General features: G+C 49.6%; 1 protein-coding gene across 3 annotated transcripts in view; it reads right to left on the reverse strand.

Moving 5' to 3' along the window:
- Positions 1-1366: 1366 nt before the first annotated feature.
- The window catches only part of Rhbdl3 (rhomboid like 3), a 45690-nt gene continuing 20650 nt past the window's right edge, over positions 1367-26406 (reverse strand). For 2 of the 3 annotated variants that reach the window (XM_063249634.1, XM_063249632.1), the window contains 5 exons: positions 23900-24048; positions 20677-20789; positions 16674-16774; positions 8968-9028; positions 1367-5322 (listed from right to left, as the gene is read on the reverse strand). In XM_063249634.1, coding sequence (XP_063105704.1) covers positions 5051-5322; positions 8968-9028; positions 16674-16774; positions 20677-20789; positions 23900-24048 — 696 coding nt within the window. In that variant the 3' untranslated portion in view covers positions 1367-5050. The remainder of the gene's footprint in view (positions 5323-8967; positions 9029-16673; positions 16775-20676; positions 20790-23899; positions 24049-26406) is intronic. The other variant, XM_063249633.1, reaches the window with a different exon arrangement.

The following is a 26406-nucleotide window of genomic DNA, read 5'->3' on the forward strand; positions in this document are numbered from 1 at the left end:
TACCAGTGTCTGCTTACACTGAATGCTAGGAAAGGTTGCTGCTATCTCAGAGGTGAGAATCACTTCCTGGGATCACGTTTTGCTCACCATGTTAGGAAACCCCACTGGCTGGGATGCAGGGTTTCCACACACTCATAGGTCTGAGAAGGCAGCTCAGGCCTCTAACTGCCAAGTCCCTAATGACTCCTGCAGACCCAGCCCCGAGGTGGTGAAAATGACTAGATTCTAGAAATCAGGAGAGCCCAGCAGGAACAAATTGACAGCTGTAGACTTTCTGAAAACTACTGGGCGGGCTGAAGAGGGGAGGGCCGGTTGTGCAAACTCTGAGCAAATATTCAGAGGTTCATGACTTTTCAAACACACTCTGCAGGTGTCCATGGTCAGTGCCCTTGAACTCCTGTCCTCACAGCCCAATTCTGGAACCAGATCTCTTGGGTGTGAATCCAGCTATGCCATCTGCTATCAGAAAGTGGGTAAACTTCTCTAAACCTTTCCCTGTGTATAAACATGAGGACGTTTATACCCATTTCACAGGAAGTGGTGGAAATGACTAACCCAGTAGGCTTTTGGGGAAACAACTCGCATGCTGAATTGAACAGAGCAGCTTAATCCTCAAAGAGAAGTCTAACGGGCAAACCTCATACATACACTACCACTGATTCAGAAAACTTGGTGGAAACAATTTACTGTTCCAGGCCTCATCTGTTCTTAGCCAGCGTTAGTCTTTCACTTCCCAAACCCCAGACTTCACCTCAAACATTTGTGAGAGCATCTCTTTACCTTAAGATCAGGATACTGACAGCCTCTAGGAAGACCTAAGGGCTAGGCCGTTGGGGTGAAGAAAGAAGTCCTGAGGTTACTTCAAAGATTCCTCCAGCAGGCGTGGTAGTGCACCCCTGTAATCCCAGCACCGATCCTGAGTTTTGAGGCTGGTCTGGGCAAGAGTCAGTTCAAGGTCAGCCTGAAGTAAACACTGTCGTGAGACCCTGTCTCAAAAACCAGAGGGAAAGGTTGGTTTTCTCCAGCACTGGTCATAGTGTCAATCTGTCCTAAATGGTGTGGGTGACAAGTGGGAGCGAAGGCAGGGGACTCACCAGGACGCTCCTAGACAGCTTGGGATGCATTTCATTATTCACTGCCACCTGCCCCTAAGATTACTCACAAAATTGTCTACAAATGTGCATTTTTATAGGCAGAACAATCACAGCTGTCATCACTCAAGAGACCAGTGATTCAAGAAAGCTTCAGGAAGAGCCATCAGACTAGAATGCCTGGTGTCCACTCTTTACCCTGTCCCACACACCCTGACCCAGCTGTGGAAATAAGCTTCCTCGCCTGCCCTTCAGGCCACTTCCAGAACACCTACTGGCTTAAAAAAAAAATCTTTAATGGAATCTGTGCTCAAATCATGTTACAACAAAAATATACAGAATGTACACAATACAAAAATATTTAGAAACCAGCACTGTGGCTTGTGTTTTCTTCTTTCTGTCTCCCCCACCCCCACCCCTTATTCAAGTCCTTGGAGAGGCAGTTCATTGTTGGGCACCGCCTTTAAGGCAGAGGAGTACCGGTGCTTGGCAGCCAGTCGGGGTGCCACAGGAATGATGCCAGAAAGGGCTTCCACTGCGCCCGGCAATCTGCATTCCCCACAAACCCGATTGGACGCTGGAGGAAGGTCTCCATTTGGTCGGCAGCGGTTCCCTTAATGCTCTGGGCAAGAATGGCTCTCAGGGAAATTGACAGTCCCATTTGCTGCCAGAAGAGCCTCATTAGGGAGCCTTTCCTAATTAAAAAATGAATGATGAATGGTATCATTAAAACAAAATTTCTCCTTTGAAGGTCTGTTTTCCTTTCCTCAGTGTCTGCAATTCCTCTCCTGATTAACAAGCAAATGAGTCTATGGCTGTTGTATGGGGAATCCCTGGGCTTTCCGTTTCTGTGTCTGGAATTTCTGTGTCTACCTCCACCAGCCTGAAGAGTGACACCATACTCTGTTTCCAGCATCCTGGCTGGCAGGCACGTTGGAGAGGGGGAGAGAGGGAGGGAGCTGCAGGCCAGGAGGGCAAGGTGGGCAAGAGGAGCAATGGGCATGCTGAAAAGGCCAGATGCCAAAAAGTAAAACTTTCTGGGTCCTGTGAAATGACCCCAGTGTCTCTACTCTACGTCCCTGCTTGGGATCAATGGCTGAGAGGTGGCGGAAGTGGCTGTGCTGACAGCAGCTTGGGGCTGGTGGCCCAAGGTGCAGATAAGATTCCCTCCAAGTGTCACAGACCTCAGAGGACAGACTTAACAGGGCAGGAGATAGGATCTTGCCTCAGGTGGTCTCCCAGTAACAAGCTTTCATCTGGAGGCTTGAAGGAACTGGTGCTTCCCTGAGGGCTTCCTAGAACCTTCCATTACCTTCTCACCCCTTTCCAGCTGCCTCTGACCCTCTGGGGGAGATGCCCCAGCTCAGAGGCCACAGAGTCCTGTTCCCTCTGGATCCTCACCAGGTCTTCCCTTCTTGGTCTCCCTTCCTGGCTCTTAGAGTCTTCCCTGAAGAAGCTGACTCTTTCACAAATTAGGGCAGAGAACAGCAGGCAGGGCACAGACAAGAGGCTCCAGGCTGAGCAGCTCAGCCAGAGACATGGGCCACACTGTCTCAGGCTGACAGATTTCAGCACAGCACTGGCACAAGCGCATCACAATCTTAGGAGCCATATGTGGGGAGCAAAACCATGTAGTTAGTGCTGGGCAAACATGAAAAAGTCTTTGGCAGTGACTGAGTGTATTCCTGGGTGGAAAGACTTTGCCCGTTTGCATGGTGAACAGGAGACGTGGTCCATACTGGAGGAAGACCTCAGGTCCTTCCAGGGACCCTGAGATGTTGAAACTTTACAGCCACATTCTACTTCTATTTTTTTTTTTTTCCTGAGATGCTTTTCCTTTCCAATTTTGTCCTCTTTTGCGTGGTTAGAAGATACCTTAGTTGGGGGAGAGAAGAAATCCTAGGATCTTCTGGGATGCAAGAGAAGCTGGGGTGGGATTATTGAGGCTGTGTGTCCATTTGACAGCAGAAGCTACAGCAAAAGGAATTCTGTTCACTGGAACAGAAAGCCCCAGTGGCCCAAGACCCCCAAATACTTGACCTGATCGATTCTCAACCTCTCCACGCACAAGGGCTTTGTTGGGCACAAGGGCTTTGTCAGGCACAAAGGCGGGAGAAGGCAGCTCCTAATCTCCTGCCCTTGCTCCTGCATGGCCCCAGCCCCTCTGCCTCCTAGGCCTGAGGTTCTTTGTCTTTCTGGATTGTCAGGGGTTGAGAGTTCTAAAAACAGTAAAAAGGGGATGGAGTTTTGTCAAAGGTCAGGTACCTTGTGCTGGTACAGTTCTTAGTGGTGTCACCCCTGTAGGTGTCACCTATGGGGTCAGCCCTGCTGGGAGGCAGGGCTTCCCCGCCAGGCTTCTGCCCTGGCACCTGGGGTTGCTGGGATGCAGGTGGAGGGAGTTCATTCTCTCAATCTCACTCTCCCGCTGAGGAAAGTGGGTGGGGGCTTGAAAACCTCCAAGTTCCCTCCCAGCTCTAGGCATCTGAGTCCACCTCCAGGCTATCCTGACTTTGACACTCCTCTAAGCACCCCCAAATTCTCTCAGGAGCAAAGTTTGCCACCTAAATAAATTAGAATTCCTTTTGCTGTAGCTTCCTGCTGTCAAATGGACACACAGCCTCAATATTCCCACCCCAGCTTCTCTTGCATCCCAGAAGATCTTAGAAGGATTTCTTCTGTCCCCCAACTAAAGTATCTTCTAACCATGCAAAAGAGGACAAAATTGGAAAGCAAAAGCATCTCAGGAAAAAAAAAAAAAATAGAAGTAGAATGTGGCTGTAAAGTTTCCTTTCAACATCCCAGGGTCCCTGGAAGGACCTGAGGTCTTCCTCCAGTATGGACCACATCTCCTGTTCACCAGTGATGCTCAGGAAGGTATCCAGAAGGGAAAGGTAACAGGCAAAAAAGGGGGTGAACTTTGGTAAAATCAAGGACATTCAGCAACCCTGCCACAGCATAGAAGGCTTTCCCTCCTCGCACCTTGTCTCCTCTTATACAGACGCCCCACATGCCCACTGCTCCACACACCTCTGCAGGCTCCACATGCCTCACACTGCTGATGGGAGCATCACACACACACACATACACGCATACGCACGCATGCACACACACACACACGCATGCACATATGCATGCACAATACTGTCTCCATTCCCAAAGGAGAGGCACAAAGTAGGTTCAGGGCAGTGGAAGGGAAAGAAAAGACCCGGAAGTCAAGGCAGGGGAGGGAGGGTGGCATGTGGGTGTGAGATGTTTCTCGATGAAAGGGAGGGGTGGAAACTGGATGAGGTTCAGTATAGTTTCCCAGTTTAGTTTCCTGTCCTTGGTCCCGTAGGGCAGGAGAGGGGTCAGGGGCCTGGGGCCTAGGGGCCTAGAGCCTACAGCATCTTCCTGTTCTTCCCAGCGCAGGCCTGAGAAGCTGTGACCCAGTGCTCGCTGGCAGGGCTAGGAGGTCACCCTGAGCTCCCCCACCAGGCCCTCTTCTCACCTCAGTGCTCAGTCCAGAGCTGTGGCAGGGACACTGCCTGGCCTGCCACTGTCCCTGGGCTGGGGAAGGCCTGCCTGACCATGGCGTCCCACACACCTTCCCTTAGGGTCTCCAGACGGAGGGTGAGGGAGAAGCTGCTGCTGTCCACAGCAGGGAGAGGGAAGCTCAGGGAACCCCGATGGGACAAGCCCAGCCCACAGGAATGGCCACTCTCACCCTCCCTGAGCCTTCAGACGGGCCCAATCTCATCAGAACAGCCTAGAAAAAGCACAGCAGCCACATCCAACTCCTCCACCTATGCCTTTCAGAAAAAGCCTCCAATATGTGTCCAAATCTAAAGCCCAATGTCACAGCAGCCCAGGGTCTCCAACCTCTCCTCCCTGGCCTCATCAAGCTGGCCATAAGAAAAAGACGCAGGTGCCCTCTCTAGACACCACTTCTCCTTTCCCTCCTTGCCTTGCCCTTTGGCACCCTATGGGGGTGGAGGCAGCTTCAGGTCCAGAAGGGTGTAGGCAAAGATGTTCCAGAAGATGGCGAACAGCACGAAGACGGTGTACATGGCCACAAAAATCCACCACAGCGACTGGTCCTGCAGCCTCTGCTCGTAGTTCCTCAGGACCACCACGCCCAGGGTGATGCCCACAGCCACGCCACCCAAGTGTGCCACGAAGCTGGGGTGAGGACACGGCGGGTAAGCCGACGGGTAGAAGCGTAGCCACACGGCCCGTCCGAACTCCATGCTCACTGCAAGGGACCAAGTGCAGAGAAGTCACAGGAGGGCCCGGGCCAAGGCCCTGCAGCCACCCATTAATCCATTTGCTGTCACGAGGCCAAGTGCCATCCATGCTGAGACACAGCGATCAAAGAGGCTGATAAAACTTCTCCCAGTGTTTTCAGGGTCTGGTAACGAACCAGCAAACAATTACATCCTGAAAGCAATTTCATTAAAAGATACTTCTATGGGAGAAAAATAAGTGATATCAAATCAATGCCAGGCACAGGGAGAGGTTTTTTTTTTTTTTTTTTTTTTGTCTGTAGAGTCACCTTAGGAGGAATCTTGCCACAAGAAGATCGTAAGAAGCCCAATCCTGACAAAACCACCTCTGGAGTCATGCTAAGTCCTGGGGACTCAGTTTCCCTGTGCTTCCACTGGTATAAAGTCTCAGTTATTACCAACTTCAACATGTGCCGTGCACTCTGCAATCTATAGGGTTTTCATGTCTTATCTTAGAACCAGCACTGATGTGGTTGGAAGGAGGGGTTGTGGGGACAAGAGTAAAAAAGGAATGTAAATAATGACCCCAATTCTACCTTCACCCCGACAGTCTGTGGAAATCTCTCTTCACCAGTCTCTCCCTTGATGAACTTTCAATCAAATGGAGATGAAGCTTCCCCCCAACCTCTTCAAGTGAGGCTGGGGTTTGAACCCAGAGACGCAGTCTCCTAAAGGGAGGGTTACTGACAGCTGTGCCATCTTATTTCCTAATACTAAAGGAATGCTCAAGGAACATTTTGGGGGGGACAGGGGAGACAGGGTCTCCTATGCAGTCCAGCCTGGCTTGGAACTCACTATGTAGCCCGTGATGAGCCTCCTGGCTTTGTCTTCCAAGTGCTGGGATTATAGGTGTGTACTTCCACACCAGCTGAAGGGATACACTCATATCCCCATTTGATGGATGAGGAAACCAAAGCAAAGCTGACAGGTGGAACTAAGGTCCTTAGAGGGGCATGCTACACTTGCATGGTAACTATTTACCCCACCAGTGTGCCTGTCTCCACGGTAACCACCCCAAGGATACCAGAACCCACAGGGACCTCCATTTCCCTCGGGATGGCCCAACCCTCTACACTGAGCCCTGCAACTCCAAGGATCGCCGACAGAGGGCAGGAAAGCAGCAGCCGGAGACCAACGCTCAGCTCTCCCCAGCTCAGCCCAGCCCCAGCACACTTCTGGCCTCCAAGTATTTAGGTCCTGAAGCTGGTGAAGGTTTTGTTCCCAATTCCAAATCAGTGTTTGAGTTTTCATGATACCTCAAGTTGGATTTTTATAAATAGTGAAGCTGCTGCTTCTCTTTCCTTCCTCAAAAGCAGACAAAAAAGCAGAATCTGAGTGCACACAGAGGCTATGCCCACCACCGCCCCCAGCTCTTACCCCTGCTGCCCTGGCACAGAGGCCGTGGTTTTCAGGCTAGAAAGTCTTCTCTGAGATTAGCACAGATAGCTACATTAGCTAGACATATTATAGGTAGTCAGACAGGGCTGGCCCTCGAGGGAATCAGTGCAGAGGGTGAGAACACATTACAACTGTGGCTGGAGGCTCATGGGAAAAAGGTTAAAACCAAGAGGGCCAGATTTACATACTTCCCAAGGGATAAATGGAAATTCGAGGTTATTGGTACCACCCTTTTGAGATTTCCCATATAAACAAACAATTAACTCAATAGAGGTGGGCTGTCCATCCTGTCACCCATTTAAGACTAAAACTTCTAAGACTAAGACTACAGATTACTGACCAAAATTAATGACATCATCCATTGCCTTTGCTACCACTGGGTCAATATTAACCAAGTAGTTATAGTCGTAATTTTATTGGTTAATTATAATTTTGACCACGTTGTACCCACCTCAGTGTTGCTCAGTAAAACCTTCTCAGAGAGGTGGGCTTGCTGGCAACCCATTCTGGGCCCCTCCTGTCTATCAGGAGCTATTCCTATTTCTTATTCCTGCTCCACAATACATTTTCCCACTCTTAACCTCCGCTGTTCCTTAGAATTCATTCTGCGGGGCTGGGGATTTAGCTCAGTGGCATAAGTACCTGCCTGCAAGCAGGCGGTCGTGAGTTCGATCCCCGGTACCGATAAAAATGAAAAAGACAAAAAAATGTGTAAAAAAAAAAAAGAATTCATTTTGCGACTAAAGGAACACAGACTCAGCATTTCTGACATTTAACAGGTTGGGAGTTACGTTTTTCCACCCATAGCAAGATGAGAGATGCTCTAACCCTCTCGGGGAAACTGAGATCCAGAGGGTCCATCTCTGGGTCTGGGGCATGTCCTCAAAGCCACCATTGGATAGGAAGCAAAGAATTAGTGGAACCTCGCAGTCCAGATGGATTTGAGCTTGTCTTCCTCTTAGCACAGCAGATAGCTGACCCAGGGTGGGGAAGCCCTGTCCAGCTGGACTCTGGAGTGGAGTATTGGAAATGGCACAGGCTGGCTCTGAATGCTGGTTTTATCACCTCTGAGCTGGATGACCTTGGAGAAGGAATTTAATTCTCTGAATTAAACCTAATGATATCCTCATCGTGGGCACATTCTGAGGCCTAAGGAGAAAACGTGTTTTCTCTCTTGCCACCTCCACTGCTCCCCTTGGACTCAGCATTCTTTATCTCACAATAGCCCTGTGGGCTCTGTCTCCTCCCAGCCCATTCCCCACACTGCAACCCATCTGGTTTCCTACACCTCCAACCTGTCACTAACTGCCTTGTTGAAAGCCCTCCAGTGACCTCCCAGTGCATTCAGGACGAAGGACATCTTTGTCCTTTGCCTTTAAAGCCATCGTGATCTGACTTCTCTGATCTACTTTGGTCACAGTCACACACACAACCATAAGCCTCATTAGTCAGTTTTGCTCCCAGCTTGCTGGTTGTGACCCTGTACCCACTTATGCCTTTGTTCTTGCTGCCCCTTTGCCCACCGCGTCCTCCTGCACTCTGTCTGCCAGCTGAACTCCCAAATGACCTCTGCAGGCAGGATTGACCTCTCCCAACCATGGGACCCAATCACATTCTTTTTGTTAGAGCTCGTGGATTAGTCCTATTTTTGCACCTACTGAAACTGCAAGTTTTAACATGTATGTGTCCACGTGTGCATGAGTGTGCACATACACAACATGCATACAATCTGAGGAATAGGGTCTCTGACTTTTAGCAGAGGATCTCAAAGGAACAATTTTATGATCCACAAGGTCAGCAAGTTACTTTTCTTGATATGAGTGCTTTCCTTTTTCTGAGCGCTTTTTTGTTGGTGTGTTTTAAGAAGAAGGTTTAGGAAACAGTATAGCTGGGTGTAGGGGTGCACACCTGTAATCCCAGCACTTGGGAGGCAAGAGAATTGTTTGGAGTTCAAGACCAGCCTGGGCTATAAAGTGAGCTCAAGGCCAGCCTGAACTGCTTAGTGAGACCCTGTCTCAAAAAGCACACACACACAAAAAAAGCAGTGTAGAGGGCAGGCTTTCTCACAATATCCTCATCTTGTAACATGTTAATGATTTGCTTTTGTTTTAGTTTTTTTAATGCACCCCCCTGAAAAGCAAGGATGGGGCCACCTCTATACCCTGGGGCCCCTACCATCTTCCTTCCCCACCTGCCTGTCTGTCATTGGTACTTACTACAGATCAAGGCCACAGCCATCCGAAGCAGCTTGAACTGACACTTCATGCCGGACCAGTTCTAGAGAAAAAGGAGGGAGTTCTGTTAGTTGGAGATCAGGTCAGAGTGTGCCTCAATCACAGCGCACACCAGCAGGACTTGGAGATTTGGGGTGCTGGTGAACTTATTCCTGTGGTAAAAACCCTTGAGCTCCACTGACATAAGCAGAGATCTCAGGAGATGACAGTCTCTCCCTGTCTCCCTCCCTGCTAAAGGTAGTGCCAGGAGAGATGCCTCAGTTGCTGCATCCCGTGGCTGACAGAGGATGCTGAGCTACACACCACGTGATGTCAAAGCAGAACCATCAGGATGACAAAAGAACTCAAAATCCTGCCAGTGCGGGTGGAATATGGAAGCCCGGATCAATTAGCCCAAAGACAAAGAAAGAGATCAAGTTCATTGTTACCAAGTGTCAAATCAGCACCAAGAAAGGCACATTCCGTGCAAACTGCAAGCCAAAGGCTCTATGGACTCAAAACTTCAGAGAGATTGCTTTTAAAAGCTCCATTTCTAATAAGTAGAAAGACGGAATGATCCATGGGGTTTGGGGGGCAAGCGTGTTTCCTGTCACTGAGGTTCCAGACAGGGACTTCACATGGCTCAAAGAAAATGCTCTAGAGGAGGCTCAGGCATCAGGAAGGGGGTAGACCAGATGGCCTTCAAATAAATCCCTCTGTCCCCTAAGAATCTCTGGAAACACTGAACCTCCAAAGCAGATAGACAGGGTACAATTATTTACCTTACAAAAGGATTTTTCACTTTACAAAAGACCTCACCACAGGGCTCCTCTGAGGAACTCTCCTGCGGTGCATTCAAAGGCCTCTTTTCTCTGCATGGCTGTGCCTGCGCCTGGGCCCACTCACAGCCACCAGCTCAGGTCTTCCTGAAACACAACAGCTTCGGGGAAGGAGGCAACTGGGCAGAGCCTGGGGAATCCTGTTCCCACTCTCCTCCTAATTTGACCTCTCTGGCTGCCCAGGCCCCACTCGAGGGCCCTTCTCACACTCCTTGGAGATTGCAGCAACTTCCATGAAACTTGACAGTGGCCCTGAACACGGGTACTGACAATAATGGCTATGAAATCTTTGGAGGAGCAAGCAGGACCTGGGGAAGCTGCCAGAAAGGGAGAAATCCTTGCAGCAGTTAGCTTTTTGCCCACGGCCTGCCTCTTCCCCCATTATTCCTCACTGACCAACAAGCCCTTCTTCCCTGAAGATGGTGGGCAACACGTGGCCCTCTTAGGTGCCAGGTCTGATCTCTGTCCCCTTCTGGTGTCTGTCCACAGAGGGACCTTGCCAAGACACAGGGAACAAAGTGGGAGTCGGTGTCTCCACGGGTTCTGGAGAACCCATGCCAGGGAGCCTCTAGCTGGAGGAGGCCGGGAATCACTGGCTCTTCTCTCAGGGGACAACTGCTATCAAGCAGTACACAGGACACCCTCCTCCCACTCTGGGGGAGGTCCCTACCTTTGGGGAGGCCCTGGAAAGGACCCAGTTACTCAAAAGTTTTTTTAACCTATCTGTCCTTGTGATGTTTACCCTTGGGTCTCCTTCCCTTCACTTACTCCCTGTTGTCTCTGTCTCTGTCTCTGTCTCTCTCTCTTTTTCCTTGAGACAGGGTCTCACTATGCAGTTCAGGTTGGCTTTGAACTCACTTTGTGGCCCAGTGGACCTCTAACTTGCAGGGATCCTCCTGCCTCAGCCACATGAGTGCTGGGATTATAGGAGTGTACCATCACAGCTGGCTCTTTCAGATGGATTCTCATTATGTTGTCCAGCCTGGCCTATAACTTGTGGGTTCAGTTGATCTTTTGGCCTCACTTCTGAGTAGCTAAGACTAGGTACTCATGGGTAATTCTTTTTTAAAAATAAGACCCAGCTGGATTTGTGGATGGTGTGAGTCTGTAATTCCATTACTCTAGGAGGCTGAGGCAGGAAGATTGAAAAATTCGAGCCTAGCCTGGGGAACTCAGGCACTCCATGACTCTGTCTCAATTAACAAACAAACAAGCTGGGGAATGTAGCTTTGTGCAAAGGCCCTGGGTTCAACTGCCAGTACCCCAAAACAAAACAAAAGATAAACCCATGTCTACAGCAGCAATATGCACAATGGTCAAAAGTATCTATGGATGGACAAATGGAGTATTATTCAGTGTTAAAAAGGTAATCCTGAAGCCAGGTGTGGTGACACATTCTATAATCCTAGCACTCAGGAAGCTGAGGCAGGAAGATCACTGTGAGTTTGAGAGCAGCCTGGGCTACAAAGTGAGTTCAAAGCCAGCCTGAATTCCAAAATGCTGTCTCAAAAAGACGAGAGAGAGAGAGAGAGAGAGAGAGAGAGAGAGAGAGAGAGAGAGAGAGAAAGAAAGAGAGAGAGAATGTAATCTCTCTCTGCAAACATGAACTAATAAAAATCAGAATTTAACAAAAAGCATTCTGTAACCCATGTTACAACGTGCATGAACTCTGATGTTGTATTATGCTAAGTGAAATGAGCCAATCCCAGAAGACAATGTATGCTTCCAATTATAAGAGGCACCTAGAAGACTCACAGAGACGGAAAGTGGTGGGTTGTCAGGCTGGGGAAGTGGATGTGAGGAGTTAATGTTTCGTGGATATAGAGCTTCACCTTGGGAAGACAGAGTTCTAGAGTCAGGAAGATGGGAGCAGCTGCACATCAGTACATGGATTAATGCCCCTCAACTGTGCACCTGAAATGGTGAGCACAGGTACATGTTTGCCAGGTGCATGCCTATAATCCCAGCTCTTGGGAGGCTGAGGCAGGCGGATCACCATTAGTTCAAGGCCAGCCTGAGCTATACAATGAGTTTAAGACCAACTTGAACTACACAGCAAGACTCTGTCTCAAAAATAAAACTGTATTTTATGTTATGCACACTTAGCATTAACTCTCTGAATATCTGAAGACAGTGTCTCTTTCATTGTGCCCTAAGAGATATCAGGAAAAAAAAAAAAAGGTAGGATGTCTCAGCCACTCTCCCTCAGCTGAGGTCCTCTGCCTCTACATCCCCTCTGGGCCCAATTTGGGGTATGTATGTGTGTGTGTGTGTTCTAGGAACTGAACTCAGGAAGCACTGATCTATACCCCTGGCCCTTTTAACTTCGAGACAGAGCCTCCCTAAGTTGCCCAAGTTAGGCCCTGAACTTGCAATCTTTCTGCCTCAGCTTCCTGAGTACCTGGGATATAGGTACACACTTGATCTGGGATGATTTTTTTTTTTTTTTTTTGATACTAAGAATCAAACTCAGGACCTCGTACTTGCCAGGCAGGCACTGCCTCCACTGAGCTAAATCCCCAGCCCCAACTGGAACCAATCTTACAAAAATACCATCCACCTTTCCCTGGTTTGCTTTTGATGTCTTCTGCTGCCTTGAACTGTTTTCTCCTCTGGGGTGCCCATCTGCTAAGCCATTCTGCTTTGGAGTCACCCAGTTATGGACTGAAATGTCTACGGACTGTGAGCTAAACAAACTTTTCCTTCTTTAAAAAGCAAACAACAACAACAAACAAGATACTATCCATATCGTTGGTATGGCACAGCCATCCATGGAGTGGCTCAGAATTCCCTTTTCTCTCATGTTCTCTCTCTGCTCTCTCTGGGGAGGTACCAGGCATTGAACGCATGGCCTTGTGCTTGCTAGGTAGGTACTAAGCTGCTGAGTTATATTCTAGGCCCTCTTGTGTTCTCAACTGTGTATTTCAGATAGCCATCCTACCTCATCAGGTGTTGTGAGGATGAATTATCACACAGAAAGCACACATTTCTGCCATCTCGGGGTATCATACATGTTTAGGCAAAGATGATGCATTTATCTTGAAAAATTTGGGTCTTGAATGACCTTGGGTGGAGGCAAGGAGGGCCCTTCTCTACCTGGGTCCCTGTTGCTAGAGTCAACAAGCTGATCAATGCAACCTCTGCCCAGCACTTTAGGGAACAAACAAAGGTCCAGAGGGCTCATTCAAGGTCACAGTGCATAGCAAACTGACCAGGCAGCGCAGCGCTGTGGCTACACCCTGCACACTCCAGACACGAGGTCATATCCCCGTGTCTGCCCAGCATCCCCAAGGCTTAGTAAATGCCGGCAAAGAACCCTTCTCCAGTAACTGAGGGGTTAAACTAAAAAGTCCCCCTTCAACCAGCTGCCTTATTTTCCCAATCTATTATTCCCTCCAATAAAATGAGTGCAGTGAAACACCAGGAGAGAAAGGAAAAAAATCTCACACGCAGCCAGCACTGCTGCCGCTATAAATGTGGAAAAGCTTGCAGGCCCCCGAGGGAACATGAACCACAGGAACCTTTCGCAGGTCCTTTAATTTCCTTCTCTCCCAGAGCCTCACAGGCTGAGACAGTAACTCAACCACAGCAAACAAGTTGCCCAGGCAGCTGCTCACCCAGCCAGCTAGGAGCTCTGGGGCTGGGCCGAGGGCTGATCCCAATGGCAAGAGAGGTGCCCAGCCTGTGTGGAGTAAAACCCGGGCAGAGTTCCTGCTGTAACACAGCTTTTCATATCACTGGTAGAAACTGTTTATTAAACGACCAAGAAAACCCAACGCAGGAAACAGGAAAGCACCCTGGCTAAATCAGGGAATGCTTACCGGCTCTACCAAAGAATTTTCCTTCAAGCCTTGTAAGAGATCTTCTGTATCTTTTCAGAGGCCTATCTTTCCTTGTACTTTGACAATAGGGACCAATTTGTAAAAATTCAGATCTCAAATATTTTAGGAAAACATCTAATGCTGAGATCAAATGTAAGTAAATACTGTATATATTTTAAAATGGAAGGGCTGGAGATTTAGCTCAATGGCATAAACACCTGCCTGGCAAGCACAAGGTCACAAGTTTGATCCCCGGTAAAAAACAAATTAAAATTAAAATTAAAAAATGGAGGCAAGTGTGGTAGCTCATGTCTAAGCCCAGCACTCCCGGAGGCTGAGGCAGGAGGACAGCAAATTCTAATCCAGTTTAGGGAATTTAGCAAAATTTTAATTCAAAATGAGAAATAAGAAAAGGGCTGGGTAGTTTTGCTATCACAGTGTGAAGACCCTGTATTCAATCCCTAGTACTTCCAAAATAAAAGGGACTCTGAACTATGGGCCCTGGCAGAAGATAATTAATAAATTATTCAATTAGGTGGCTATTTAAAATAAAAAATCTTGACTGTGGGTCTTGTTGTAATCCAGACCTTTTGCCAAAACAGTTTTTTTTTTTTTTTTGGCACGAGGGATTGAACTCACAACCTCACGTTCGCCAGGCAGGTGCTTAGGCCACTGAGCCAAATCCCCAACCCGCCAAAACAGTTTTTGAATTTAATTCTTCGATGTAAAGTGTATTTTAAAACTCTAGGGGAGGGAGGGAGAGAGAGTGTGTGTGTTTAAATAAGACATACTTTTATTTAAGGCAGAATGTCTCATTTAAACGTCTTTTTTTTTTTCTGGTACCAGGGATCAAACTCACAACTGCCTGCTTGCAAGGCAGGTGCTTATGTCTCTGAGCTAAACCCCTAGCCCCCATTTAAACATCTTGAGAAAACAAGTGCTAAATGAAGTGGGATGTGGTGGTGTGCACCAGTAATGTCAGCACTCAGGAGGCTGAGGCAGGAGGATGGCTGTGACTTTAAGGCTACCCTGGGCTACGTAATGAATTTAAGACCAGCCTGAATTGCACAGCAAGACCCTGCCTCCGAACAAAACACCCCCTCCCAAAATAGAATCAATAAACTTTTAAAAAAGAAAAGCAAAATAAGATTTCCTTCACCATCAGTAAGCACTGTGTCACTTTCTAATGAAGGCTACAGCCATGTCATGCTCTGGGGACTGCAAAGCTCCCAACTGACCGGGAAAGCCACTCATCATCAGAGCCACAGGCCATGGGCCATGGGCCACAGCCATAGGCCACAGGCCACTTGCCACAAAGCAGTGTAAACTGGAACCAATGAGTCCCACACCTCCGAGGACACAGGCCCTGCCAGTGGTCCTGGGGTGAGCTGCCCCATCATGGAGTCTGCAGAGACACGGGCTGCTGCCCACGAGGTGGGGAGGGACAGGAGTGGGCACCTTTATGAACTTGTTTCTTTCTCAGTTGTGCCTGCCCACCCCCCAATCCACAGCCACATCCACACCCTGGTGGAGGAAGAGGGGGGAGGTCAGTAGTGCTGCCTCCCCCACCAAGAGGAATTGGGGCAGAGGGCGGGGGACTGGAGGAGGCAGAATTCAGAGGAAAAGCTGTGTCTGGGGAAAGATGTGACACTGATACCGAATGACCCATTTAAAAGGGCCATGTGAGGAAGCCTGTGTTCTTGGGTTTCACCATGTGTGTGTGTGTAAAACACTCTGCATGAACACATGCTTGACTCCCACAGTCACACACGCTTCCCAGCCCCTGCAGTCTGTCTTCAACCACTCGCTGGATTCAGGCCAGGAACAAGCAGGACCACCTTCTCTCTCTCCTGCACTCTTGGACAATTTGCAAAGGAGACACTGGGGAAAAGAAGAGGGGTGGTGTTGGGGGTGGGGCAGATGAGAATGGGCTGAAGCAAGAAGAAAACACAGGAGAACTGCCCAGACTCCTGTAATCAGGCATTTGCACAACTGCCACACAGCACGTGGGGAGAAACAGTGGCGGAGGAGTAGGCGGGGTGAGGGGGTCCCCAAGGAGAAGCCCTGCCTTTTCTGGACAGTGGTTCATCCTTTCTTCCTGCCTGCCTGCCTGCCTGCCTTCCTCCCTCCCTCTCTTTCTTGTTTGCTCCCTCCCTTCCTTACTCACCAAAATGTGGTGGGCACAGCTAGCACCTGCCCAGCCCCATGCCAGGCACAGTGGAAACTGACACAAAGTCTGGCAGCTCCCAGGCTGGTGTGGCGTGAGGCAAGGCTCCCAAACCCAGACTTCCTCCGAAACAGGGTCTTTGACATCCTCCACCATGTCAGATTCTACTAATTTCTTGCCTTCCAGGCTTGGTCTAGTCTGCGCTCATCTCGGCCTTTTCTGTGACTAGGGAATTAAGTGGTTCTTTTCACTTAGTCTCATTTATCGCACATTATTCCATTTCACAGGACAGGGTACATCGCAGTCGAGCAACTTGCTTCAGGTCACCCTGGAGAAAGTGACGGGGAGTCAGGTCTCCTTGGTGGCCTGGCTCTGTGGCCAGCTTGTAACTATCACACCGTGATGCCCTTTGGGAAAAGCCAAAGGAGAGCATGGGGGACACAGCAGTGTCAGCAGGGGCAGTGCAGAGGACTCACACTTGGATGGTCATCAGGAGGTGTGGCTGCAAGTTTCAGTTTTGCAGACAACTTGCCTGTGAGGCTGGACCAGTCACTTAACTTCTCAGTGCCTCTTTCCCCTTTGGGGAATTCGGTGAGACAGTTTCTGAGGCCTTTTCACTTTAAACAGTTCTGACAAATAAGGAATCCCAGTGATCACACATACCAGCAGCCACATTTTAACACTTCTTAAAGTCACTAAATAGGAAAGATGTAGAGAGACAGGCATATTCACAGGTCAAGCCAGGCCTGGGAGGGATCCTGCTGAAACTGGATATGGAGGAGAATTGGGCAGAAGACCTGTTGCCCTCTACTGGATGAATGCCCAGGCTGGCAACACAGAGGAAAGACAAGGAAAGGCACGGGGAACAGAATGGTGGCTCACCATGACGATATTGGCCAAATGGGCAGAGACGAGAGCATAAACCCCTCCAGAAGAGCCCACGACGGGTGCGGTCATGTCTGCCACAGACACAGCCAAGGACCCTGGTACAGAAAGAGAGAGAATCCTCAAGAATGCTAGACTTGGCTCTGCCTCTCTGCCTGACACAACAGGAAGAGTAGCCCAGCCAAATCCAGTGTTCTTAACCAACGCCCATGCTCTCGGCCTTAGTGACAGCCAAGCTGGAAGCCAGGTCTCCTCTGCTTAGGCACGTCTAGAAATGTGTTTAGCGTCACTCGGACCCTGCCCAAACTGCGATAAATCACAAAAGGCCAACAGAATCTCCCAGGAAAAATGTCCCCACAGAGAGAGAGAGATGATGTCACATCCTCGGGGAGGAGGAGGGAGCCCCCACGGCTCAGTCTGGGAGATGACAAACTTGTCCAGGGAAGGAAGCTGGGCAGAGAGGAGGTGAAAAATGTATTGTTCTGGTCTCATTTGAGTGTGATCAATGCTTTGGCTTCTAGGGAAGGACACAGGAGACTAAAAATAACTAGGAGGTAGAGTCCAGGGCACAGAGGATGAGCGGTGGGGGGGTGAATGTGCAGAAGCCACCGCTGGAAAATGCCCACAGGCTCCTGAGCCAATTAGCCCCTGGAGAGGGAGGCCAGGCGCAGAGCCTGGGTCTGCAGCTCGCTGGGCTTCAGGCCCCACACTTTGGAAGGAGCAGGACACCGGTCATTTAGGTGACACAGGGTTCCCAGGACATAGTGTCACAGGTCATCAGCCTCTCCCTGCTCTCTCTATCAAGGTGCCTGCCTTGCTGTGAAGAAGAGCGTCCCACAACCAGTTTTCGGTCTCCTGGGAGACAAAATGTCTCAGAAAATAACCCTAAACTGTTACAAACTGAGGCCTCCCAAGACCTTCTCCCCACCCAGGGCAACTATAAATCTTTCTTCCCCTCTTTCATGCCTTCCTTCTGGCTTTAATTAGGTATTGATCTATTGTTAGATAACTTTCTTTTCTTTTCCTTTTTTTATGGCCTAGTCATAGGGTCATCCATATACAACATAAAGAAGGGGAAAATCCCAGGGTGGCAAACAAACAGGCAGTGGGATCTGCGTGACAAAGGGTTCCCACGCTCTTCCCCGGGCTGTCTGCTGCAGGCTGCATTGCAGGGCTGCGGCTGCCTGCCTGAGTCGCTCCTCATTAATTACTGCTTGGACAGAAGCAGCCCTGGCCTCTGTGGCCTGGCCTCTTGCCTCATTGGATCCAGCAAACCAGCTCCTCCTCTGTCCCAGTAGTACCCACCGGGGCAGAGAGGCTCAGGGCAGCCTCAGGCAGGGAAAGGCCCCTGCCTGGGTCCAGCCTGCCACCCACTGACCTATTCCTCACCCTCCCTGGGGTCTAGAGTCCCGACTCCAGGGTCAGGGGTCACTTCAGGGGTTGTGGTCAGAGTAGGGAATGGGGGTGGGGTCGGCTGGCGGTGTAACCTTGGGCATAGCCCCTGAATTCTGGTTTCAGTTTTCACATGTATGAAAACGAGGCTGTCTGAGGCTGTTCACCTTTTGAGCAGTAAGACCCCTTTTTAAAGGAAGTCTTTGCAGGGTTCCCTAGCCCAGAGGGCAGAACCCAGGGAAGAGCTCTGGCTGAGTGGGGAGGGCCCAGAAGCTGCTCACAAACTGGGAGGGGCCTGCAGTGTTCTTTCTACAGCAGGACTTCACTGATCACAGGCTTGGTGCCTAACATCCAGGCACCAAAGCTCAGATCCTGTGATAGAAGCTTGAAGGTAACCGCTGAGCCCACCTGCCCAGACTTTCCTAGGGTTGCTGTAGATCAGCTCGGGACCATACAGGAACACAGGAATACATGCAGGCAAATACAGTAAATAAAGGCCAGCCTGGGGCAGGACCACAGGCAGGCAGAAGTCCTCCTCAAGCTGCTACAAAACTCAAGGATGACAAATTCAGGCCAGTAGGGAGAGAACGGCAAACCCAAGCCACATACCTCATCTGGGCACAGTGACCGATGGCTGGCTGTAGTTGGGGTTACATGTTCCCCAAAACATTCCAGCAGGCAGATAAACTGCTGACCTTGTCAAAAAAGACATTGATAATAATTTTAGCCTGGCAAATTTTAAGACAGATAGTCTCCAACACCTCCCTTGGCCAGTAGAGGTTAAAAAAAAAAAAAAATCCAAATAAAAATTACCAGAACGTTGGGCTTTAAGCAATGTAACATTATTTATTCTAGTATTCTTTTATTTTTTGAGAAAGGGTCTTGCTATTCAGACTGGCCTTGAACTCACAGCAGTCTTCCTGCCTCAGCCTCCCAAGGGCTGGGATGACAGGTATGCTCCATCACACCTGGCACCCAGCCTCATTTTCTGAGTCTGTCCCAGGTAGAGAGTAGTAGTATCCATTTCATGGGGGAGCTGTGAGAGTTAAACATGGCACTGTTAACCACTGGCCACCTGATCAGGTTCTGGCTGTCTGTACTCGGGATTCCCTCTCAGGAGGGAGGCAGAGGGGAGGGGAAAGCAGTTAGAAAGATCAATCAACTCAATCCTGCAGATCGATGACCTGATACGTGATGACCAGCATGCCCTCTGGTCTGCACTGATGGCTCAGGCAGAACAGGCCACACCCTTGGCTCAGTGTCACAGCACTCCCCTTCACGGTCCGCTGACGAGCCCTGCTTGGGTCTATGTATTTCCTACTGCATGCTGGCATCACTGGGGAGGGATGCCTGCACAGTCTCCCCACTGTGTGTCATCTGTTTTGGGTGAGGGCTGAGTCACTGTGAATCTTATTTCTGTCTTCCAGGCTACTGGCACTCCCATCTAATTGACTGCTAACTGAGAGTGTTACGAGCATCTTCCCGGTTCCTCACCATGTAACATCTGGGACTTCGGATATATAGGTACAAATACTATAGCTCCTCCCCCCACCAGATGTCAGGTCTAGGGCGGTGAGGGTGCTGAGCAAGTCTGATCCACAGAGGTGCTCCTTAGACCTTTGTGAAGGTCACAGTGGGTGCAGGATTCTGGGAAAGCACTTCAGGTGCTGGCCACACAGAGGAGCAAGGCAGCTGATATTGGGAGAATCTATGGGCTGAGAGTCCACGTGCATGGGCTGGACCCTTCCACTTCCACTGCTGAAACCACTGCAGTCCTCCCCCTGCCTGCTCATTTACAGGGCTGAAGCTGCCCCGCTCTCCCGATGACAACCTTAATGCCACTCAGAAAGGATTAAGATCTTACTTAAACATACACACAAAGCTCCCACAGGCACAGCTGTCCCCTGAAGAGCTGAGGCGGCAAACCTTATTTAAAAAGCCCACAGCGAAGCTGGAAACCTTGCAAGGGATCTCTGTGTCCAAAAGCCAAGTTTGTGAGAGTTGGTGCAGAATCTGCTTTGGTCACTCCCCAGGTCACGCCTCAACTCCGCTATGGTGCCAAGACAAGCTGAGGTCCTCGCTCCTCCAAGTCACCACCTCCTAGGCCAGTGGCCATCTGCAGTCTCCCATCTGCAGTGGGCCAGTCAAGGGGACGGCAGCTCTTCCCAGGAGAGCCAAGAACTCCTTTTGGGCTCAAGTGCTGCCCTCACCAGAGAAGCAGCACACACCTCTGCTGCTCCCATGATGACCTGTTAGTCCATCACCATTTCCCTCCAGCTCCTAAAAATCTTTCAGGCAGGTCTTATCTGTTCCCTCTTCAAGCTTAATGGGATCAGGATAAAATCAGTGATTTCCTCAGCCTTATACAGCTACCAGACAGACTGACACTCAGTCAATATACTTGTTTCAAACCCCCTATCTCCCTGCTTGACCACCAGACACCTCCCTCTCTGGGTGGCCACCTCTTCCCAGTGTCCCAGGAGGTGGGGAGCTTTGCCTGGAGGAAGGCTACATAGTCAGAAGCCCGGGGGATGAGGATGCTTTGCGTGTGCCCCGGGAGCCAGAAGCCAGCCCCAAGGGGTCTCCCCCACCTCACCGCCCCCCATACCTGCCACAACACCAGCCACGTAGACAAGCCCGATGCGGGTGGCTCCATGCACCATCTCCAGGGGCACCCCCACCAGCAGCTGCAGCACCACGTTGAGTCCCAGGTGTTCTATCCTGTGATAGATCACATTCATTCGTTCATTCAACAAATATGGCATGCTAGGATGCTGGGGATCCAGGAATGAACAAGTCTCTGCCTTTGTCTCTGAGCAGGTCATGGCCTGGACAGAGGAGTGACAATGCACATCGACCACCCTGAAAGCACATTCCTTCCAGCTGGAACAGGAACACATGTACAGTGCCTGGGTGGCAACTGGCAGCACTTGCACCTGTCACTGTGAGAGGAAGTAACAATGCTTAAGATCAATGAATGAAAAAAAAAATCTATGGATGAGATACCAAAGGCCCACAGTCTAGTTCTCTGATCTGCCTGACCTGCTCCACCCACCAAGCCATGTGGTCACTCAGATAGTGAAAAAGAAAGACATTCTTGGAAAAGTGTAGGCATTAAAGTGATTGCTTATAGTTTAGTACTTCAGTGTTCCCTCAAGATCTTGGGCCACGAAAACAGCTCAGTAGCTCAGAGCCTGCCTGGCAGACACAAGGTCCTGAGTTCAATTCCTGGTACCCAGAAAAAAAAGACCTCAGGGAAGCTAGGTGTGGGGGAGCACGGAGCATGCCTGTCATCCCAGCACTCAGGACAGTGAGGAGGCTCGCTGTGAGTTTGAGGACAGGCTGGGCTACATAGCGAGACCCTGTCTCAAAAAACAAAAAAAAAAAACAACAAATCAAAGAGAGACAGAGGGAGAGAGATCTCATAAGGAAGCTTTTCTTTTCTGGGGTGAGAAAGGCCCTGGTCTACTCCAAAACTCTCAGGTTTGAGGGGAGGATCCAGGCTTTCCATCCCGTAAATGCCTTCCTTTGCATACTGCTCCTCATGTGGGGCCAGATCTTGTTGCCAAGTGTATGTGAGGTGTCTCGCCAAGCCCATGTATTACCAGAAATGATCGTAATGTTATCGGTGCCCTATTATTCAATCAATGTGAGGCTTTCAAGTTTACAGCGCACTTTGATATCCATTATCTATCTCATTTAAACCGAGACAACACATAGACGATACTCTAGGGGTAGTTTCAGTTATGGAGTACCCGAGGGGTTGGCCCTGGCCTGCACTGCAGCCCTGCTCCTGGTCTCTGGGGCACTGCCAGAGACCAGCTGGGTGACTGCGTACTTTGGAGGGCACTTGGGAGGCAGCTCCTGAATGCCCACCATGCTGAAGTCTTTTACCTGCTACTGACCATGCTAGGAAAAGGACTTGGTGGAGATGAGATGCATCAGAACGATTCTCTGGAAAGGTGCTGGGAAACAGCACCAGCCTCACAGGCACAGGGATTTGGAGGGTTTCTGGGCTCAGACCTTCATTTTACAGTTTAAGCCTTAAGACAAGAAGCCAGGAGATGCTGACCAGCTGTCTCCCTGTGCTGTCTGTCCATGCACCAACTAGGAGACCTTCCCCCAGAACACAGAGCTACAAGGGTAGACGTGGTGGTGCACACCTGTAATGCTAGCACTCTGGGTGGCTGAGTCAGGAGGATTGCAAGCTTGAGCCCAGTCTGGGCAATTTAGCAAAATCCAGTCTCAAAATAAAAAGTAAAGGGCTGGGGTTGCAGCTCAATGTGAAGGCCCTGTGCTCAATCCCTAGCACCAAACACATTAACAAATAAAACAAAACAAAACAAAACCAGGCCTAGAGAGCCCCTCCTCCAGGTTCTCCCCAGCAAGGCCCCACCAGAAACCATCACCAGAGAAAGGCCCAAGGCCATCCTGACAGTCTTGGCTGAAGACATTGGTGCCCTATTGACGTGGCTGTTGCTAAGGCGGCAGAGAATGGATCAGGTGGTTTTGGAGGCTTTAGCTATTCCCTTCCTCACTGAGTGGGGCCAGAGGGTCATAGGGCAATACTGGAAATAAGCACTGCAGTACTAAGCTGTGAACTCCCACAGGCTTGGGCAGCCTGGGCAGCCTGGGCAGGGAAGCCCGTTCTGTTGTTTCTAGGTCTTGACTCACGAGAAGAGTAAAGTGTGACAGTCTCCTCACTCTGCAGCCTGGCCCTATGCAACCAAAACTTGGGACACCCCAGGCGATTAAACAGCCTATACCAATGAGCCTCCCATGACCCAGAGACGAGATGTTAATCAGCAACCACTGAGGCATCTCCTCACCCCAGAGCATCTCCAGTAGGCTGTGCCTGCTATAGAGGCACAGCAGGAAGGGAGAGCAAATCCGAGTGGGTCTCTTCTGGGCCACTGGGTCTTTCGGCTCAGCCACAGAAATGACAAGTGATGGGGGGCCTGGGAGATAGCGATTCCCTTACCATGTCCACCCTAGAGTAGGTATCGCAAGGGCCTTTCCCAACTAGGTAGTGAGTGCCTTCACTCCGGGGATGGGCGGCAGAGGAGACACCACAGAGGCTGCTGCCCAGGGTCTCTCTGTTTTCAATGCAGGGCTTCTACCATGTAAGAGTAAGCTCTGGTCAACGGCGCTCTTCCAGGAACTCAGACCAGAGCAGGGGACTGATGAGTTCTTACCCTGTGGCAGGAGCACCAGTGAGAACTGATTGCTCTCCAGCCCCCAAAGAGGCCACCATTATTGGCACAGCCCCCAACAAGACCCTCATTACATATGGAGACCACCTTGGAAGAAGGTGGCTTCAACAGATGAGTCCTGTACTCCACTTACAGGGGTACTCACACCCGCAGCTCATGAACAATGGGTCTGGCGGCTGATCATATGTTCCTCTTTGCTTTAGCCACTGGGCAGTGCTGACCAAATGGTCAGCCCACCTCTAGCAAGCACACAGAATCATGTGTCTGTGTATGCAAATATTACTGCTGGCTTTCAGGATTTTCCTCTTTTCCATACACTCTTAATAACTGACTTGAGGCTGAGGCAGGAGGATCATTGCAAATTCAAGACCAGCCTCTGCTACAAAGTGAGCCCAAGGCCAGCTTGAACACATAGTGAGACCCTGACACAAAAAGCCAAAAAGTCCCTGACTTGTATAGTTTGGTATTGGGTGAGTTTCAAACAGCCATCTCAAATTCTATGTCCATGAACAATATTTTGGGGCCTGGAGTTGTAGCTCAGGGGTAGAGCACTTGCCTAAGCATGTGTGAGGCCTTGAGTTCAATCTCTGGCACCACTGAAAGAAGACAGGAACTCACCCGGCGTGCATGAAGATGTACGTCAGGTAGCGCCAAGCCTGCGCACGGAGCTGGGGGTGGTAAACCAGAGAGTTCTTCAGGTAACGTGGATGCGTCACTTGCAGCACAAACTGACCCAGCGACACCCCGTTGTAGAGGAAAAAGGCAACCTGAACAAAGTGTGGAATGAAGAAGGTCTGTTATGAGCTGTAAGACTGCCCAGGTAATCCCTCTCATGCTGACAAGAGCTGGGGGCCCGGCAGGACACTGTCATCCTCCCTTCTCAGACAACAAAATATACCCACAGCCAGTGCCCAGGGGGCATTCAGCCCCCTCATCCCACTCCTCTCTGACCATCCCATTGGTCTCTTCACCTTGTTCCACACAGGTGGGGTTGGGAGGACTTTAAACCTTAACTCTTCAGATAGGTCTCTCATTCTATACCAGGCATTTTTAAACAACAAAACAAGCTGGGGATGGTGGTGTGAGTGCCTATTATCCCAGTTCACTGGGAGGACAACACAGGAGGATTGTGACTGAACCTGGCCTGGATGACTTAGTGATTTAGCAAGACCATGTCTCAAAAAATAAGAAGGGCTGGGACGTAGCGCAAGGTGAAGATCCTGGCTTCAATACCAAGTACCCCATCCCACACACAAAGAAACAAAGAAAAAGAAATAAAGGAGAGAAAATATTGCAGTGAAACCCACAGGGAAGTTCCCATCTTACCCGGTTTCCAGGGTAAAAGTGAGAGGCCCCAGTGCATTCACACTGTGCTATGGTCACCAACGTCGCTGCACGAGCTCCTTCACTCTTGCAAAACTGAAACTCTACACATTAAACACCAACTCCATCGCAGCCCTCACGCTAGCCCTGACAGCCACCGTTCTACTTTCTGTCTCCATGAATTTGACTAGTTAGGGACCTCGTCTAAGTGGACTCATTCAGTATTTCTCCTTCCATGAGTGGCTTATTTTACTTCATAGCATATATCAGAACTGCCTTCCTTTTTATTTTTATTTTTTATTTTTTGGTACTGGGGATCGAACTCATGACCTCACGCTTGCCAAGCAGGCACTTATGCCGCTGAGCTAAATCCCCAGCCCCTGCCTTCCTTTTTAAGGCTGAATAGTATTCCACAACATGTACCTGTTACATCTTCACCTAGCCTCTCTGTCCATTGACCCTTGGGTGGCTTCTGCCTTTTGTTACTGGGGACATGGGTGTTAAAAAAAAATCTCTCTGAAAGTGCTAATCTGAACTTTCAATTTTTCTTTTTTAAGAGTACTGGGGGTTGAACCCAGGGCTTTCTTACTAGATACATCCCAGCCCTTTTTAAAATTTTATTTTGAATTAAATCATGAAGTTGCTCAGGCTGGGCTTGCACCTGCGATCTTCCTGCCTCAGCCTCTCAGAGTGCTGGGATTATAGGTGTCCACCATCTCTAGCTAACTATTAACTTCTTAGTGCTTCCTGGTATTGGGCCCCTTCTAGTAGCTTCCCCTCTGTGTTCCTTCTATTTTCCATCTGTTGTAGAACCAGAGAATAATACTAGAACTGTACATAAAATAGAAGCCTTGGGCTTTAGGCACAGGGCTTTGAGAGAATCATCTCAGCTATGGGAACATTTTTCAGTCTCTTCCAGATTGATGGTTCAAGCTTACATAGCTTGAACATACATGGTTCAATGCTTACATAGCATTGATGGTTCAAGCTTCTAGAAAACTAAAGTAATCTGGACTCAAACTCTGGGTCCTTTAGACCAACTTGGATAAATTATTTGAATTCTCTGGTCCTCAGTATCCTTATCTGGAGAAGGGTAGCAATACCCAGATTTTCAGAGTGGCCCTGAGGCTTCTAAGTGATAAAGTTCACAAGGGGTCATCCTTGTGCCCCGAACACACTCAGAAGGATGCACGATGAATGGCAGGTTGGGAACATCTGGGCTGAGCTGGGGCATCTGTACTCTCTGGGGAGCTGTCTGTCCACCTAACCCCATGCAGGTGGCCTGGCAGCAAACACAGCTCCCAAGGCAGCTCATTATTATTGGCCTTCAAATAGAAGTTAATAAATAGACCAACACAGTGAGCGCTCGCAGAAGGAGTCCAAGAATATCTCCGAGAAACTGCAACTTCAATACATACTTGGGTGAAGCCATAACAACAAACATGCACTCTGGCTAGCAGAGCAGATATTTCTGATTTAGCAAAAAAGAAGAAAGATGCCACAAAGCTGCATGTTCCTGCCATTTGATTAGGCAAGAACTTTACAAGACCATATGCAGAAGCAGTAATTAGGCCCGTGGCTTTGGAAGAGAAACACGAAGATTATAAAACATCGAAGGGAAGCTGGCAGTGGGAGCTGGCGGTGGGGTGGGCCACGGGTACCTGGGTTGAGCAGACAAGGGGACTGCCCCCTCCCTGCCACACTCGCAGGCACTGAGGTGGAAAACAGTAGTTTCGGATTCTGTTGCCTAAGTGGGAGGATTTTTTTGTGTAATAGCAGGTATGGCTGATTCCCTAAGAGGA

The sequence above is a fragment of the Cavia porcellus genome, unplaced genomic scaffold (genome assembly GCF_034190915.1).
Source record: "Cavia porcellus strain 051 isolate PalLab524CR breed Dunkin Hartley unplaced genomic scaffold, mCavPor4.1 scaffold_6, whole genome shotgun sequence".
Taxonomy (NCBI): Eukaryota; Metazoa; Chordata; class Mammalia; order Rodentia; family Caviidae; genus Cavia; species Cavia porcellus.